General features: G+C 40.1%; 2 protein-coding genes across 6 annotated transcripts in view; one reads left to right on the top strand and one right to left on the bottom strand.

The window, feature by feature from the left end:
* Positions 1-19,399, bottom strand: part of PPME1 (protein phosphatase methylesterase 1) — a 76,238-nt gene that overhangs the window by 2,156 nt on the left and 54,683 nt on the right. Inside the window, exons 8-13 of the mRNA XM_067750321.1 lie at positions 17,866-17,931; positions 12,297-12,420; positions 6,106-6,235; positions 5,162-5,206; positions 1,101-1,165; positions 408-475 (exon numbers count right to left, since the gene is read on the bottom strand). Coding sequence (XP_067606422.1) covers positions 408-475; positions 1,101-1,165; positions 5,162-5,206; positions 6,106-6,235; positions 12,297-12,420; positions 17,866-17,931 — 498 coding nt within the window. The remainder of the gene's footprint in view (positions 1-407; positions 476-1,100; positions 1,166-5,161; positions 5,207-6,105; positions 6,236-12,296; positions 12,421-17,865; positions 17,932-19,399) is intronic.
* Positions 1-19,399, top strand: part of P4HA3 (prolyl 4-hydroxylase subunit alpha 3) — a 119,279-nt gene that overhangs the window by 50,611 nt on the left and 49,269 nt on the right. For 2 of the 5 annotated variants that reach the window (XR_010946179.1, XM_067750306.1), the window contains exon 14: positions 8,599-10,223. The exons of the other annotated variants lie outside the window; for them this stretch is intronic. Coding sequence is in view for 1 of the 2 variants with exons in the window: in XM_067750306.1 (XP_067606407.1) it covers positions 8,599-8,619 (21 nt within the window). In the remaining variant the exon portion in view is untranslated. Of the gene's footprint in view, positions 1-8,598; positions 10,224-19,399 lie in introns of those variants that run through there. 5 annotated transcript variants of the gene reach the window in all.

Below are 19,399 nucleotides of genomic sequence, written 5' to 3'. Positions count from 1 at the left end.
CTGGAATCCCTGCTCCGGATCTCTACACAGCCTCAAGACCTGCCCCACCTTCCTTGGCAGCAGGGCAGGAGAAGGCATATAGAACTTCTCTGAGAGCCTGGAAAAGGACGGATTCCCATCCCAGCCTCCACAGGAAGGGGCATCTTAAGAAGAAGTATGCATCACAGTGAGGGTGGGGGACTAGGCATCATTTAATGTCAGCTAGGCAACAACTCACTGAACCAGAGCACATGGAAAGAACCAACCATGGCTTTGCAGAAACACACATGCTGGGCTCTGTGTTGAAGAGGAAGAAGAAAGGCAAGGTGACCTAAACCAGGCAGGGGTAAGGCAGAGATACCTATAACCTTGCAAATATCTCTTTGTTGGAACACTGCTGGGCTCCTTAAACCTTTGTACTTCCTTACCACTGGAATCCACCGATGGGCTCTGCAAACCTGTGCCGAATCAGGAAAGTGGCAACAGCTTCAGCTACCTGGAAAAGGGAGAGATGTTCCAGGCCATGTTAAGGGTAGCAACGGGGTTCATCCTTGGAGGTCTGGTGGGCTTCTGTTGGAAGGTAAGGCTCTCTGGTGGACTCATGGGTCCTACAGTTCTGAGGAGCCTGAAATCAAAAGGACCTGCATCCTGGCAGGGCTGGGAGACTCCTCCCCACCCTTTGCCAGGGATGGGTCCAGAGAAGTCAAGAGGAATGATGTGAAGGCTTATTTATCCCCTTAGAGTTACAAAGCACTTTTTTCCTACAGGAGGAGCACATATTAATTCCTAACTGTGACTGTGGTTTAGGGAGCAGTTTCTACCCGATTATCCCTTCTACCATCTGGCTTTCGGGGGCAATGGAGAAGTAGAGCTTAAGATCTTAACCATAGAGCCCTGGGTGAAATAGCAGGGTGCCAGTAACTCCTCAGCCCATACACACAAAGCCAAGACCAGAAGCAGCTGCCAGGGAGAGGTCTGGGGAGCTGGTGGAGTCCCATCTGTGTAGGCCCCACAGCAGCTGCTGCAGGCGACACAGGCTGACTCAGAGGCTGGTTCTATCTTCTGTGAGACCCACAGTTATTCCACGTTGTCCTTTTACATTCATCAAGCACCAGACTCACCTTGTCTGGAGCGTCCTCATGGACTGCATGGCCACACTGGGGTAGGACCTGCATCTGGAACTTCCCTGGGGAAGATACAAACCAAAGCCACCTCAGGGACTAAAATGGTCCTCTCCTTACCATCTCTGCAGCCTCACAGGTCACTCCAGGAGGCCAGGAATCCCCCATCCCCTCCCTGCCAATACTCTGGACCCAATTACACCTAGCCTTTGAGGAGGATGGTAATACTTGAAATTGTAACCTTGAGCAAATCATTTTCCCTTCACTTTTTCTTTCTACACCTATTTAGTATGCATTTACTTTGGGCCAGACACATAGAAACAGTTCCTGTATACACTACAGTCTAGTGGGAGAGCAAAACATAAAAACCAACATTTTAATGCAGTATGTAGTTCCTATGATAACACAGAGCATATGGAACTGGAAAAACACAGTATGAAACTGGAAAAACACAAGAAGAGGGGCTTTGCAATCAAATAGGGATCCAGGAAGGCTTCCCACACAGAAAAAATAACTTGCACAAAGAAAGACGGATGAAATGGTATTTGCTCCTGAAAAGAAAAACTTTGGCATGGTGCTCATGAGAGTTAACAATGAGGCTGGAGAGGTAAGCAGGGACCATACCATTAAGGGGTTTGTAGGCCATGTTAAGGACTTTGAGATTTATTATTACAATAATAAGTTACCATTTGAGTGCTTAACTGTGTGCCAGACACGGTACTAGGCACTTTCTCACACTGCCCTGTAGAACACTGTAAGCTCACAACTAATGTGACAGTTATTAAGAATGAACAGAAATGACTGATAAAGCAAGATCTCTAAGGAGACTAAAGAATACGGGACCCAGAGCTCCCACAGGTAGAAAGAGCAGACTCTCAGAGCCTCAGAATAAGGGAGTAAGCTCTGGAAGTCCTTCTGGCTATCACATTCTGGGATTCTTACCCCAGTTACACAGTGCTTTAAAATCTTTTTTCAAAATACTCATCTACCCATTTTTTAAGTTGATTCTCAAATTTACCCTATAAAATTAAGCAGGACAAATACTGAAATTCTTTTTTGAGATGATGAAACCAAGGCCTTGATTAGTGAAGTGATTTGCCCAAGGCCACTTAATTAGTCAGCAGAGGAACTAAGACCATTCCCTCCAGTAAGGTCCTGCTTATGCCCCTCTTCCTGCAGTAAGCTGCCGCTGGGTGCTCCAGCCTAGTCCCCTCTCCCCTGTATCTCCTAATGTACTACTGTTAATGCATTTAATGGATCCAAACACAGAGCAGCTTGTGCCCCTGTTGTTCTGTAAACTAATATCTATATGCCACTGGTGCTTGCCCCCCCAGGAGTGTGTCATTTCTATAAGAACAGGGCTAATATCATTACTTGCTCTATATCCCTAATAGGGCCCAACCCAGGGCTAGATATTAAATAAGTGCTTAGTAAGTTTTAGATGAATGAACGATTGAGCAAATAACCTGATAAAACTTACAACTCAAACCTTGATGACTGGGACTGCATTTTTCACTCCTCTTTGGAAGAGTGGGTATAAGGAATCAGGGAGAGCTCACACATACTAACAATGCTGTACCCAGTACACATAAAATAACATAATCATGGGTAATCCTCACAATTATTCTATGAGGTGGGCATATTTCCAACTCCGTATTATTTTATTTATTTATTTTTGTCTGCATCGGGTCTTCGTTGCTGCATGCGGGCTTTCTCTAGTTGCTGCTACTCTTCATTGCAGTGCGTGGGCTTCTCATTGCGGTGGCTTCTCTTGTTGCGGAGCACGGGCTCTAGGCGCGCAGGCTTCAGTAGTTGTGGCATGTGGGCTCAGCAGTTGTGGCTCGTGGGCTCTAGAGCACAGGCTCAGTAGTTGTAGCACACGGGCTTAGTTGCTCCACGGCATGTGAGATCTTCCAGGATCAGGGCTCGAACCCATGTCCCCTGCACTGGCAGGTGAATTCTTAAACACTGTGCCACCAGGGAAGCCCCTCCCCGCCAATCTTACAGATGAGGAACTTTAGGTTCAGAGAGCCTAAATCATTCACCTAAGTTGCACCATCAATGAGTGCTGGATTTCTAGGATTCAGTAACTAATTCAGCTGGTTTAAACAGTGCTGGGAAGGCTGTGGTTTGGAATCTGTGGTGATTTAGCCATTTCCTTTTGTTTTATGGATGTCATTACTCTCTATACATACTCATGGGATGCTTTGAAAGAGAAGGTGGTCTTGGCATAAACCTTACTGGGGTAACAGGAGGGATTTAATGAGGTATCAGGAGTGCCTCCTGGACACAATGAAGCCATCATTTATTTTACTTCACCCACATTTTCTCATTTAAACCTCACACAATTGAATTATTTCATTATCTCCATTCGATAGATGAAGAAACTCAGAATTAAGGAAGTCAGCAATCCACTCGGGCCACAAAACCAGTAAGAGTGATTCAAACCCAGGACTGTCTGCTTCCAAGGCTGGTGATCAACACTGATTCCAAATGCTATTCTAGTCAAGATTAACTGCTTTCAGATAGTATCAAGAGCTATGTCTGATTCTTCTGTGTGCCCAGCATCAAGCACAGGTCTTACACAGGTCTTTTCTTGCTTAGAAAAGGTTTGCTTAATTGAATTTACGGAAAAATGTCTAAGCTCAGAATAACCAACATCAGGACTTCCCTGGTGGCACAGTGGTTAAGAATCCGCCTGCCAATGCAAGGGACTGGGGTTTGAGCCCTGGTCCGGGAAGATCCCACATGCCGCAGAGCAACTAAGCCCGTGCGCCACAACTACTGAGCCTGTGCTCTAGAGCCCACGAGCCACAACAACTGAGCCCACATGCCACAACTATTGAAGCCCGCATGCCTAGAGCCCGTGCTCCGCAACAAGAGAAGCCAACGAAATGAGAAGTCCATGCACCACAACAAAGAGTAGCCCCCGCTCGCCGCAACTAGAGAAAGCCCATGTGCAGCAACAAAGACCTGACGCAGCCGAAAATAAATTAAAAAATAAAACAGAATTACCAACATCAGTGCCAAAAAAATCACATAGTCCCAGCCCATGGTCCTGCTCAAGGCCTCAGGACACTATGTAGTTGGGGGAAGGGAAGGGTATGGTATGAAGGTCTAAGGTCAGAGTTTGATAAATCATTCAGAGGCCTTTGAACAACTATTATCAAGGAAAATAGCCCCCTTCTCTGTGGAGAGCTTGAGGACAGCTCAAGGAACAGTCTGAGGGGCCCATGAGACATCCAAGTAGAGATGTCCTGCAGGTTTGATACATGGAGAGGTATGAGTCAGATGTTTAGTTTTGGGAGTTATCAGGGTATAAATGAGAGCCATGAGATTGCCCAGGGAGAGTAAGTAGAAAAGAAGGAAGGTCAAGAACAGAATCTGCTTAAGCTTGAAACCTTGGCCTTGGAGTTAGCACCTCTTCTTCCTATAACCCAAAGTTGCCAGTGACTACTGACTTCACCTTCACCAGGCCTTTCATCTGTACTAAAGCCAAAAGCTTCCATGAAATTTGTTCCACTACCTCCACAGTCATCTAGCCAATACACCTGGACCTAAGCACAACATGTCACTTTCCTACTCATTATACCTCACAATCCTTGTGAGGTTGCCATCAATTTTCTCATTTTATAGACCGAGAAAACTAAAGCTAAGGCAGGTCAAGTAACTTGCCCAAGGTCAAAAAAATTAGCAGGAAGGAAGCAATACTCAAATGCATTTCTCAGAGCCCTTGCTTTTACCACCTCATTATGCTGTCTTCTAAATAGAGTTCAACCTTTTTCTATCTGGGTTATCTTGGACCTTTCCCCTTCCTAAGAATTCGAACAATAATAAAAATACTGATCAGTATTCAGAATATCTTTCACAATATGTATATTTACACAGAGTACTTTATAGTTTATAATGCCCCTTTCAAAGACATTGCCTCACTTTAATCCTTACAACTCTGAGGCATATGTGGTAGTATAATTCCCATTTTTAGATGGAAAATTTCCACATGACTCTGCCCATTTCTCTGCCCTCAGGGGACCTAGGAACATAATTTCTTCACAGCTTACCTTGCATTTGGCCAATAGTCAGATCTTTATCCAATCTATCAACACCTAGAACAAAATAAGAGAATCCATAAGTAGCTTGCTAGAAAAAAGCTGTGTGAAATAAGCTTTGCTGTTCAATAATGAAGTAAAAATTGCTAGAGTTGTAAACATGATGACATTCTCAATTCATGTTAATGCCAATCCTAACTCCCTGAAGGTATATTCTCACCACATGAAGCTTTCTAGGCTGAGGTTCCCCATAACCACTTTGCTTGTTTAAGCTGGTTTCTGAAAATAGGGTTTTACTTTTCAAATTTCCATTATACTCAGAATATCCTTATACCACTCAAGGAGAAGGACTTGGGCTTGACCAGGTAGAGGCCAGGCCAGAATTTGGCCATCCCAGGTGGATGCTTATATTTAGTTAGGTTTAGGGATTTGGCAAAGGGAGGAGAAAGGGCACAAATGAGTGAGGATTGTACTTCACTTTGGAAGTCGCTACCCATTTGGTAAATAGCTTTAACAAAGACATGCTGAGATGACAATATACATACACTGCTAGGGACTCAACTGTGTTCCCCCCAAATTTATATGATGAAGGCCTAATTCACAATGTGACCATATTTGGAGATATGGAAGTAATTAAGGTTAAATGAGGAAGTAATTAAGGTTAAATGCGGTCATAAGGGTAGGGCCCTCACAGGACAGAATTAGTGTCCTTATAAGAATAAACAGCAGAGAGCTAGCTTGTTCTCGCTCTCTCTGCCATGTAAGGACACAGTGAAAAGGTGGTTGTTTGCAAGTCAGTAAGAGAGCTCTTAGCAGAACTCGACCAGTCTGGAACCCTTATCTCAGACTTCCAGCCTCTAGAACTGTGGGAAAATTAATCTGTTGTTTAAGCAACCAGTCTATTGTATTTTGTTATGGCAGCCCAAGCTGACTAATAAAAACACATACACACTTACCAGCCAGGAGCAGCAATTTCGGAATAGGACAACTAAGAAAGAGATTGGATAAGCCTCGGAACCAGCCATCCCAGTATTTTTCTGTTTTTGCCAATTCAATTCTCCAAGTGTAAGGATGGTCCTTCTTGGTCTGGAGGAATAAGAGCAAGTTTTGAGTCTCTGAGGGCAACCCCTGGAGGCACAGGATAAAAACTAGGTCCCTGGGAAAAGGAAAGGGAAGGAAACTAGCACATATTAAGAGCTTACCATGTCCCTGACATTTTAATATACATTTAATCCTTATAACAGCCTTGTGACATAGGTTATTGTTGTAATTTCCATGTTTAGATAATCAGAAGTTTACTTTTTACTTCTATTAGTTTCAATGAACCTAGGAAACTTTCTTAAGATCACAAACCTAGTAAATGGTAAGGCCAAGATTGAGCTTCTTATACTCATCTGGCAAAAAGAACACATCATCAGAAGAATAACTACAAAAACACATTGTAGTATGAAAAATGCTTACAATATAATATTAAGTGAAAGAAGCAGAGTACAACATGTCATCTAAGTTAGGATTACTAGTGGAAAAGATTTACTAGTGGAAAAGGATTACTAGTGGAAAGAACTGGAAGGGAAAACTGAAAATATGTTGATTTGTTCATAGAACATGTTTTCTTATATTTTTATTTATGACAATGATATAATGTTCCTGCAATGGTAATTTAAAAAAGGAAAACTGACACAAATATGACAAAATGTCAATATCTGTTAAATCTCGATATAAAGTAGATGGCACAGAGTATGCACTCATCAAATACAAGCTGAACAAATAAAAGGTTCTCTATACTTCTCTGCATCAAAATTGTGAAATATTATAACTGAAATAATTAGATGACCACATATCAACCAAAATATGAAAATCTATAAGTGAGCATGAGACAGCATATATTGTATTAAAGATCACCACATGATTAAGATGTTCATACTACCCAAATGATCTGCAGATTTAACACAATATCAAAATCCCAATGGCATTTTTTGCAAAAATAGAAAAATTCATCCTAAAATTCATATAGAATCTCAAGGGACCCCAAATAGCCAAAGCAATTTTAATAAAGAAGAACAAAATTGGAGGACTCATGCTCTCTGATTTCAAAATATATTACAAAGTTACAGTAATCAAAACAGCATAGTAATGATATAAAGACAGACAAATAGAGCAATGGAATAAAAACTTCGAGAGCCCAGAAATAAACTCTCACATATACAGTCGAATGATCTTTGATAAGGATGCTGAGACTACTCAATGGAGAAAGGACACTCTTTTCAACAAATGGTGCTGGGGAAACTGGATATCCATAAGCAAAAGAATGAAGTTGTACAACATACAAAAATTAACTCAAATGGATTAAAACCTAAATATAAAAACCTACAACTGTAAAAGTTCTAGAAGAAAGCATCATGAAACTTTTCACGACATTGGACTTAGCAATGATTTCTTGGTTATGGAACCAAAAGCAGAGGCAACAAAAGTAAAAATAGATAAATGGACTATATCAAACTTAAAAACGTTTGTGCATCAAAGAACTCAATCAATAGAGTGAAAAGGCATACCACTGAATGGGAGAAAATATCTGCAAGTCATGTATCTCATAAGGAGTTGATATCCAAAGGACATAAAAGAATTCCTGTAACTCAACAACAAAAAAATCAAATAACCTCATTTAAAAATGGGCATAGGAATTGAACAGACATTTCTCCAAAGAAGATGTACAAACAGCCGATAAGTACATGAAAAGATGTTCCAACAGCACTTATTATTAAGAGATCAGCTGCTGTGAACATGGGTGTGCAAATATCTATTCAAGACCCTGCTTTCATTTCTTTTGGGTATATACCCAAAAGTGAGATTGCTGGATCATACGTAGTTCTATTTTTAATTTTTTGAGTAACTGCCATACCATGTTTAATAGTGATTGTACCATTTTGTAATCCCACCAATAGTGCACAATGGTTCCAATTTCTCCACGTCCTTGCCAATACTTGTTATTTTGGGTTTTTTTGGCAGTAGCCACCCTAATGGGTACAAAGTGATATTTATGGTTTTGATTTGCATTTGATTTGATTTGCATTGATCATTAATGATCACAAATGCTATATGAGTCCACTTATATGAGGTATCTAAAGTATAGTGAAATTCACAGAAACAGAAAGTAGAATGGTGATTATTAGGGGTTGGGGGAAGCGGGAAAGGGGAGTTATTGTTTAATGGGTACAGAGTTTCAGTTTTGCAAGATAAGAAAATTCTGGAAACTGGTTGCACAACAGTGTGAATATATTTAATATTACTGAACTATACACTTTAAAATGGTTAAGATGGTAAATTTTATGTTGTGTGTGTTTTTTACCACAATTTAAAAAAAAAGATCACTGGATGGGGAGTCAGGAAACTTGGATCTTCTAGATCTCACTAAACAACTCATTCTATTCTCTTCTATTAATATTTTCCAGACACAGGACACTTTGAAATGAACACTAATTGTCATTTCAACTTGGAACCTCAGCCTGTCCTACTGCATGCAGTGCTTCCCATTTATGAGTCATTTATAAGAGATCAGCTCCACAGAGACAGCATAATCTCACAAGCTGCTCCCAAATGCATACTAGATTTCATCCGCAAATACAACTCAATAATAAAAAGACAAATAACCCTATTTAAAAATGGGCAAAAGATATGAGGAGATATTTCTCCAGAGAAGATACATAAATGGCCAATAAGCACATGAAAACATGCTCAACATCAATAGTCATTAGAAAAATGTAAATCAAAACCACAGATATGAGATTCCACTTCATACTAGGATGGCTATAATCAAAAAGAAAGACAGTAACAAGTGCTGGCAAGGATACAGAAAAACTGGATCCCTCATACACTGCTGCTGCGAATATGAAATGATGCAGGCACTCTGGAAAACAGAATGGCTGTTCCTCAAATGAGTTACCATCCAGCAATTCCACTCACAGGTATATACCCAAGAGAATAAAAACCTATGCCCACGCAAAAATTTGTACTTGAATGTTTATATCAGCATTATTCCTAATAGACAAAAAGTGGAAATAACCCACATGTCCATTAACTGATGAATGGATTAAAAGTGTGGTCTATCAAAGTGGTTACCAGTGGCTTCCCTGGTGGCGCAGTGGTTGAGAGTCCGCCTGCCAATGCAGGGGACACGGGTTCATGTCCCGGTCCGGGAAGATCCCACATGCCACGGAGCAGCTGGGCCCGTGAGCCATGGCTGCTGAGCCTGCGTGTCCGGAGCCTGTGCTCCGCAACGGGAGAGGCCACAACAGTGAGAGGCCTGCATACCGCAAAAAAAAAAAAAAAAAAAGTGGTTACCAGGCCAGGGGCTGGAAGGTAGAAGAATAGATAGAAGTTGGTAAAAGGGTATAAACTTTCAATTATAAGATGAAAAAGGTCTGAGGATCTAATTAATATAAAACACAATTATAGTGACTATAGTTGACAATAACGTATTGTATAACTGAAATCTGCTAAGAGAGTAAACTTAAATGTCCTCAAAAACACACACAAAAAAGGTAAATCTGTGAGGTGATGGATGTGTTAACTCATTGAGGAGTATCCTTTCACAATGCATCTGTTCATCACATTGTACACTTTAAATATCTTACAATTTTAATTGGCAATTATACCTCAATAAATCTGAAAAAAAAGGTCTATCTATACAATGGAATATTATTCAGCCATAAACAGGAATGAAGTACTGATACATGCTACAACAGAATGAACCTGGAAAACATTATGCGATGGAATGGAAGTCATGGAAGATCACATACTGCATAATTCCACTTATATTAAATGCTCAGATTAGGCAAATCTGTGGAGACGGAAAGTAGATTAGTGATTGCCTAGATCTGGAAAGGATGGAGAGAAATGGAAAATGACTGCAAATGAGTAAGACATTTCTTTTAAAAGTGACGAAAATGTTCTAAGATTAGATTGTTGTGATGGTTGCACAACTGTGACTGTACTAAAAATCACTGAATGGTAATACTTTGGATGAGTTACCTTTCAATAAAGCAGTCCGAAAAAGAGAGATTTATGCATAAAGGAATATCTCCTGGACAAGTGAAGTTTATTCCTTTAAGGATCAAAGCTTAAATGTTTTCCCTTTCTTTTCTGTATTTTAACCATTTTGTATTAGATTCTCCCCATCCCCAATAAAAATGTATAGCTTGTTTTCTTTTACAGAGCAGAGTGGATGCAACTGACCTCTTATGTATGCCTCAGGGTCATTTGAAACACAACTTTTTATATTGTGCTAAACAGAGATGCCCCTATGAAGCTTTGCCCGGTTTTTTGTGCTGTTGTTGTTAAGTTTAATTGGCATTATTAACATTTTCTCCATCATTTTAATTTATTTTTCCTTTGAGATATAACTGACATACAACATTGTTTAAGTTTACAGTGTACAACATGTTGATCTGATACATTTATATATTGCAATATGATTACCACCACAGTGTTACCTAACACCTCTAACATGTCATATAATTATCATTTTTTTGTGGTGGGAACAATTAAGATCTAGTGTCTTAGCAACTTTGAAGTTTATAATACAGTATTGTTGCCTATAATTACTGTGCTGTGCATCAGATCTCCAGGACTTATCTACTAGTTGCAAGAAGTTGTTGACTACTAGAGTTTCTCTGTGTCCTTCCTCAGGTGGAGACTGTTTAGCTATGCTCCTCATTGACTGATATGCCTCAGTTTGTCCTCCTAACAAAACTGCTGGAGTTCATAAAACCCCATACAATAGGCCCTATAAAAAATTATAAGGAAAAAATGAGTTGGAATTAAAAATCAGAGGATCTAGATGTGTTTTAGCACTAACATTTATATGTGACCATGAGCAAGTATCTGCATCTGAGTTGTAAAACAGTGTTAATATCTACAATGCAGAGGCAAAATGAGAACTAGAGATATTAATGTGAAGCATTCAGTATAGATCCTAGCACATAAAAGATAAAACGTAACTGATAGTTTGTATCAGTCTCAAATCTACTAAACACTAATTGATTACCCTGAACAAATCTCTTCATCTCTGAGTCTCAGTTTCTATAGTGTTAACATGTGAGAAAAGGTCTCCCCTCGTCTCACAGAGTGTTGGAGGGCAAACTGATCATGCATTATTTATAATTTTGTAAACTCCAAAGAGGTACAAAGTATTATTCATTGATCTTAAGGATGACAAGAAGATCCTCATTAAATTAAAAATACTGTTTAAAAAAAATGCACCCTCTTCCTTGCTAACACTAGCATCTCCAAATGCAAAGGAATATGTGGTATACACCAAGTATACATAAGTAAGATTAGTAACATCTTACTAATTCCCTGTCATTAGTAAGATATTCATAATCCATCCCAGAAAGTCTATGGCTCACACTCACTCATCATTTCCCAGAAAAAGCACCCCTTCCCACTGGTGTCCTCCAATCAGTTGCTCAGCAAGTTCTCACAGAACACTCACTATGCACACAACCCTGAGCTATACGCTGAAGGAAATTCACACAGAACATCAGTTCCTGCCCTCAAAATACATAGGATATTTTTGTTGGGAGACAATTCTTATGTTATTAGAGGACACTGAATCTGCATTCTAGGGATGACTATAAGAAAACCATAATATTTTGAATGTGGCTTATGAAAATCAGTTCTATGACTTGGTCACAACTTCAGAAAAGCAAGTGCTAAGGTGTGTCCTACAGGCTCTCAGTGCTGTACTGCAGAGGGACTAATATAAACTGGGGTCAGAAAGCTTCCCCAAGGAGATACACCTTGAAAGATGGGAAGGATCTGGATAAGTTTAGGGTAGACTGGTACGAAATGGGATTTTCTCATGAGATAAATCACAGGAACAGAAGTACAGAGGTGAGAAAGGGCCTGATGAGAAAGCAGTCTGCTTGAGGGTAGGGTAGTACTGTAAGTTTTATGTTCCAATTTGTCAGAGCCATCAACAGTGCTTTATATCTTACAGTTAATCTAAGTATCTATTACGATGGTATCTTCGTCTCCTAAAATATCTAACGATGGACAAAAAGAACAATGTTACCTCCCTTTCGCACCTTACACACTTTTGAACCATTCCCTAACCCATCCTTCCAGGTGTATTCAGGCTTTCACCCACCTCCATGTCATCTTCCTTTTTCCTTTTGTTTACTGACTCACTTCTTTCTTCGTCTTCTTCTTCTTCCTCTATGATTCCTTCTACTATAGATTTGGAGCCTTCTGGACTTGTAATTCCTTCACACCTATGTTTTTTTAAAAAAAAAAGTGTTATCACACACCTCTCTTCTACACACAAATTACCTTAGAGATGCTGATATTTATGGCCTTTTATAATCAAATATTAGTTTAAACTTAACAGTGCTCCTGGGAGAAGGAGGGTGTGAAAAACGTGCATTTTAAAATGTACAAAAGTTGACCAGGACTGTGGAAGTCATCACCAATGTTTGACTATACTCCAAGGGCTGGTTCCCAGTTCCTGCAGCAATACTGACCCACAGAAGGGAGTAACCATTTCCTGAGGCATGGTGACAAGAGTTTTATTGGCGTTATCTTATATAATCCTCATAGCAATCCCATAAAGTAGCTCTGAAGAGTTAAAAAAATTGTCCAGGATCACCTAGCTCATGAGTGGATAAGCCTGGGAGGCAGATCCAGGCCCAATTAACTCTAAAGCATAGTGCTTTTCTACTGTACCCTGCCTGTAGTAGAACAAGGCTCAAACAGATTGGTAAAGGGCCTCCGCTTTTAATAAGCTGACAGAAACTGGCAATTACAGTAACCAGGGCCACTGGTGGTGCAGTGGTTGAGAGTCTGCCTGCCAATGCAGGGGACATGGGCTTGAGCCCTGGTCCGGGAAAGATCACACATGCCACGGAGCAGCTAGGCCCATGCACCACAACTACTGAACCTGCGCTCTAGAGCCTGCGAGCCACAACTGCTGAGCCTGCGTGCTGCAACTACTGAAGACCATGCTCTGCAATGAGAAGCCACCGCAATGAGAAGCCCGCGCACCACAACGAAGAGTAGCCCTTGCTCAATGCAACTAGAGAAAGCCCGTGGGCAGCAATGAAGACCCAATGCAGCCAAAAATAAAAATAAATTAATTAATTAATAAAAAATAGATTAAAAAAACAATAACCAGGGCCAGGTAAACCTTAGACATCAACACACCTGATGCAACCAATTATTGTTGTTTTTCATCTAAAAATATTATCTCTATTATGTAATTAGGTAGAAAAATTATTATAGGAACAGCTGGTACCATAATTCCTTTTAAAGAGAACTCGGAAAAAAATACATTGACAAGTGTTAAAGGTAAAACCTCAACAGCCTATGCAGCAGCTAGGGCCAAGGTCTGCTCTGCATGGTAATGTTATTTTGCCCTTGAAAAGGGAGAGAGAAAGGAGGAAAGGAGAGAGAACAAGCAAGACAAAAAGAGACTGGGATAAATTCAACGGTCAGTCAAGCTTCAGTGGTGGATTTTTAAGAATAACTTCTCCTTCTCGGTCTCCTCTATCAAACCTTCAGTGACCTGTATGTTCACAAGTGTTTTGTTAAGTGGGGGTTTTCTTAGGAACTTAGGGTGTCAAGTTTCACGTCTAGGTCAAAGTATCAAAGAAACAACATGTGCTTTGGGAGTGGAATGAGAGGTTCAAGAGAATTATACCTAGATCAAGAAGGGCAAGAAGGTTCCAGCGAATATCTATGTCACAATTAAAACACACAGACTCTTACATACATAGGTTTACATATTTAGAGAAAACAGCACGTGAAGTAAAAATTTACAAATCAGCGAACTACCTGCATACAAGCCATGTAAATTAACTCCCTTTCAAAATGCTTTACCACTGCTTAGACAAGTCAGATCTCAAAATATTTAAGCATTGAAAAGTGAGCAGCCTCACAGCTTATTTAAAACCTCTGCATTGTGCCTGCCAGATATTACTACGCAAATTTCCCTTTCCCTTTTTCCCTTTCCCTTTTTTCCTTTTCCTTTCCCTTTTCCCTTTCCCTTGAAGTCAAATACACGGGAATTTGAATATGAGCTCTATCATTCATTAGCTAGTGATCCCGGGAAAGTCACTTTACCTTTCTGAACTTCCATTTCCTCCCCTATAAAATGATAGTTACCTTGAAGAGGTATGGTGAGGATTAAATGAGATAGTGCAAATGAATGAATGAATGAATCTAGGTAGTGATCATCAATGGCTACTAACATTAAAAAAATAAAAGAGACAACCAGACCATTATGTGCCTCCTGACTGCAGTATACGATATCACCTATACTTGCAAACAAATAAACCAAAATAACAACAAACAAACCTAAGATTGATCAAACCTCTGATCTAACAATTTACAGAAAATACAGGGAATAAAGGAACATGTTAAATTACACCTTGAGGAATCAATCAGCAAATCTAGATTGTGAGAAGTTCTAAAGGGCAAACAACTAGGTTTCCGCAATAAATAAATTGCCAGGAAAAAAAAGAGAGAGAGAGAGAAGTGGAACCTATAGATTAAAGATACTTAAGAGATTTATCAATCAATTGCTATGTATTTACCCTATTATAATATTATAATTTGAACTAAAAAAATGTATGAGATAATCAGGTAAGTGAATACTAAAGACCTTTGATGATATTAAGGAACTGTTAATTGTTTTAGGTGTGACAGCAGTCTTGTGACTGTGCTTAAAGTGTCCTTACCTTTTAGAGCATGCCAAAATCTTACAGAGGAAATTATGTTTATCTGAAATTTCTTTCAATATATTTTGTCCTTAGGGGAAGTAAATAGGGGCACAGATGAAACAAGACTGTCCATGAGTTCATAACTGTTGAAGATGGGCAATGGGGCAATGGGTACATTGAGGTTCATTATATTATTCTACTTGTGTATGTCTGAAAGATTTCCATTACCCAAGGTTTTAAATTTTACATAGTGTATATAAAATACCTTGCACAGTGCCTGGCAAATAGCAGGTATTCAATAATGCCATTATCATTTTCATCAACTCTTGTGCTGTTTGTCCTGGTGGGCAACATTTTCCCAATTCACCTAAAGTTTATTTTGTGACTATATAGCAATACCCAGGACTGATGTAACCCTATCTAGGAGGATCAATTGGGCTAAATAATCTTAGCTCTACCTTAAAATCTGGCTTTCACCCAGGCTATGCGGAAGCTTTTATAACATAATTTCCTTACAACCAGGTTTGGCTTAGAAGGAGACTCTTATCAGAATAAAACCATATACTGGCACAAAAACAGAAATATATATCAATGGAACAGGACAGAAAGCCCAGAGATAAACCCACACAGATACGGTCACCTCATCTTTGATAAAGGAGGCAAGAATACACAATGGAGAAAAGACAGCCTCTTCAATAAGTGGGGCTGGGAAAACTGGACAGCTATGTGTAAAAGAATGAAATTAGAACACTTCCTAACACCATACACAAATAAACTCAAAATGGATTAAAGACCTAAATGTAAGGCCAGACACCATCAAATTCTTAGAGGAAAATAGGCAGAATTTATGACATAAATCACAGCAAGGTCCTTTTTGACCCACCTCCTAAAGAAATGGAAATAAAAACAAAAATAGGGTTTCCCTGGTGGCGCAGTGGTTGAGAGTCCGCCTGCTGATGCAGGGGACTCGGGTTCGTGCCCCAGTCCAGGAAGATCCCACATGCCACGGAGCGGCTAGGCCCATGAGCCATGGCCGCTGAGCCTGCGCGTCTGGAGCCTGTGCTGCTCCGCAGCGCGAGAGGCCACAACAGTGAGAGGCCCGCATAGCGCAAACAAACAAACAAACAAACAAAATAAATAAATAAACAAATGGAAACTAATGAGACTTAAAAGCTTTTGCACAGCAAAGGAAACCATAAACAAGACGAAAAGACAACCCTCAGAATGGGAGAAAATATTTGTAAATGAAGCAACTGACAAAGGATTAATCTCCAAAATATACAAGCAGCTCATGCAGCTCAATATCAAAAAAAAACAACAACCCAATCCAAAAATGGGCAGAAGACCTAAAAAGACATTTCTCCGAAGAAGATATACAGATTGGCAACAAACACATGAAAGACCACTCAACATCACTAATCATTAGTGAAATGCAAATCAAAACTACAATGAGGGCTTCCCTGGTGGCACAGTGGTTAAGAATCTGCCTGCCAATGCAGGGAATACAGGTTCAAGCCCTGGTCTGGGAAGATCCCACATGCTGTGGAGCAACTAAGTCCATGCGCCACAACTACTGAGCCTGCGCTCTAGAGCCCGTGAGCCACAACTACTGAGCCCACATGACACAACTACTGAAGCTCACGTGCCTAGAGCCCAGGATCCGCAACAAGAGAAGCCACCCCAATGAGAGGCCCACGCACTGCAACGAAGCGTAGCCCCCACTCACCACAACTAGAGAGAGCCCATGTGCAGCAACGAAGACCCAACGCAGTCAAAAATAAATTGAAAACAAAACAAAACTACAATGAGGTATCTATCACCTTACACCGGTCAGAATGGCCATCATCAAAAAATCTACAAACAATAAATGCTGGAGAGGGTGTGGAGAAAAGGGAACCCTCTTGCACTGTTGGTGGGAATGTAAACTGATACAGCCACTATGGAGAACAGTATGGAGGTTCCTTAAAAAACTAAAAATAGAACTACCATATGACCCAGCAATCCCACTACTGGGCATATACCCTGAGAAAACCATAATTCAAAAAGAGACATGTACCACAGTGTTCACTGCAGCACTATTTACAATAGCCAGGACATGGAAGCAACCTAAGTGTCCACTGACAGATGAATGGATAAAGAAGATGTGGCACATATATACAATGGAATATTACTCAGCCATAAAGAGAAATGAAATTGAACTATTGGTAGTGAGGTGGATGGACCTAGAGTCTGTCATACAGAGTGAAGTAAGTCAGAAAGAGAAAAACAAATACCATATGTTAACACATATATATGGAATCTTAAAAAAAAAATGGCTCTGAGGAACCTAGGGGCAGGAGGAATAAAGATGCAGACATAGAGAATGGACTTGAGGACACAGGGAGTGGGAAGGGTAAGCTGGGACAAAGTGAGAGAGTTACATGGACATATATACACTACCAAATGTAAAACAGATAGCTAGTGGGAAGCAGCCGCATAGCACAGGGAGATCAGCTCGGTGCTTTGTGTCCACCTAGAGGGGTGGGATAGGGAGGGTGGGAGGGAGACGCAAGAGGAAGGAGATATGGGGATATATGTATACATATACCTGATTCACTTTGTTATACAGCAGAAACTAACACACCATTGTAAAGCAATTATACTCCAATAAAGATGTTAAAAAAATAATAATGAAACCATAGCTGCCAGCACTAGAGTGAACACTTAATTTAACGTCCTTTCTCTGGTATTCTTCACCTTTTAACACCTACAGTTGTGCTAATAAGGTAATCCAGTATTATATAGAAGACATTATTTGGCTTTGGGATTTCTTCAAAAAAGAAGAAAGAAAAAAAGAAAATCTATATAGCTGGCCCTAATGAGCTCACTTATAAAAATTATCTAAAATAATGAAGGCATTCACCAAGATGGTAGAATAGGTATATGACAATAAAAGCAATCTGTAATTCCCTCACCATGTTTCAGCCTCTAACCAGCCCAAGGGGGCAAAATAAGACCTACTGTTTGACTTGGCCAACCATTGAGACACGGGCAGACTCCAGATTTCGAATCTGGCCACTCTTCACACTAGAAGAGAACAGTGAGACAGGAGAGAGGAGGTTATTCAGCAACCATCTTATCATGTCACCAGGGTCAAATCAATAATTCTGCAGATTCTGTGCGATCTACTAAAAAGGTGTGGTTACCAATGTAGCTTACCATGGAGACTACCACTACTTCCCACTTGGTTATTATGGCTATAAGCCAAGCAGTAAAAATTAGGTAAAGGCATTAAAATCACTTCAGTTCTGCAAATATTTACCAGTAGGATACTATGTGCCAGGCCTGTGCTCAAGAAGCACATAATTCAGTGGGGGAAAGAAACACAACAAATAATTTTAATATAATAAGGCAAGGTTCAAAGGAACCACTTTATTCTAAATGAGGTTAGAGAAAGCTTCCCAAATGTCTTGCCTAAACTGAGGACTGAAGATAAGTTAAGCGGAAGATAAAAGCTGGTGGTCAGAGCAAAACAGGCAGAAGGCACGTTGTGAATGAAGACACTGTGATGTGAAAAAGTCAGCAGGATGATGATTTTAGAAGGCAGAGTGCAAGGAGGAGCAGAGGAGAGTAAAGGAGTAGTGTGACAGAATAAGGATAGGCATGCAGGGGCTAGCTCCTAGAGGGTCTTGCATGCCATGATAGAACTTAGGAGCTTTGACTCTATAAATATAGATTAGTCTTCTCAGAGTTGGCTAAGGCCCAAGCAAAAAGACTACATGTTCCAGGCGGAACTGAAAACACCACCTGAAGCAGGCCCACAAGAACACATTTCTTCAAATCTCATTTTTTAGCTTAAAACAAACAAAAAAATCACATAAAATTTTCGTGTACCCCCCCCTTAGATAATGACTTTGTTTCTTATTTTAATGATAAACAGAGGCAATCAGAACTACTACGTCGTTTTTCTACGGCAAACTGAATCTACAAATCCACTAGTATTTATAATCATATACTCTGCCTTTGAAGACTGTTTAATAGGTGAAATATCTCTGTTCCTATTCAAGGCCAATGTTGGGCACTGGTTTCCCATTCTCTCTTGTTTATGAAGACCTCGTTTCCTTTACTTATCCTGTCTCTTTCTTATGTCGTTATTTTTTTCTCTAGTGAATACTATAAAACATCCTTTAAAAACATCCTCTAGGGGACTTCCCTGGTGGTCCAGTGGCTAACACTCTGCGCTCCCAATGCAGGAGGCCCAGGTTCCATCCCTGGTTAGGGAATTAGGTCCCACATGTCACAACTGAGAGTTTGTATGCCACAGCAAAAGATCCCAGCACAGGTAGCTAGCTAGCTAAATGAATGAATGAATTTTAATGAATGAATGAATATTTTTTTTAAATGATCCACATCAAAAAATAAATAAAAATAAAAACCTTCTCTAGCCTTTAAAAACATTTTCAACCCCATATTCACTTCTAGATACTAACCCATTTCTCTGCTCTCCTATACAACAAAACTTCTCAAAAAAGTTATCTTACATGCTTTCTCCACT

Source organism: Pseudorca crassidens, chromosome 9 (genome assembly GCF_039906515.1).
Source record: "Pseudorca crassidens isolate mPseCra1 chromosome 9, mPseCra1.hap1, whole genome shotgun sequence".
NCBI classification, from domain to species: Eukaryota; Metazoa; Chordata; class Mammalia; order Artiodactyla; family Delphinidae; genus Pseudorca; species Pseudorca crassidens.
The sequence above is the reverse complement of the archived record's forward strand: the minus strand, read 5'-3'. Positions and strand labels throughout refer to the sequence as shown.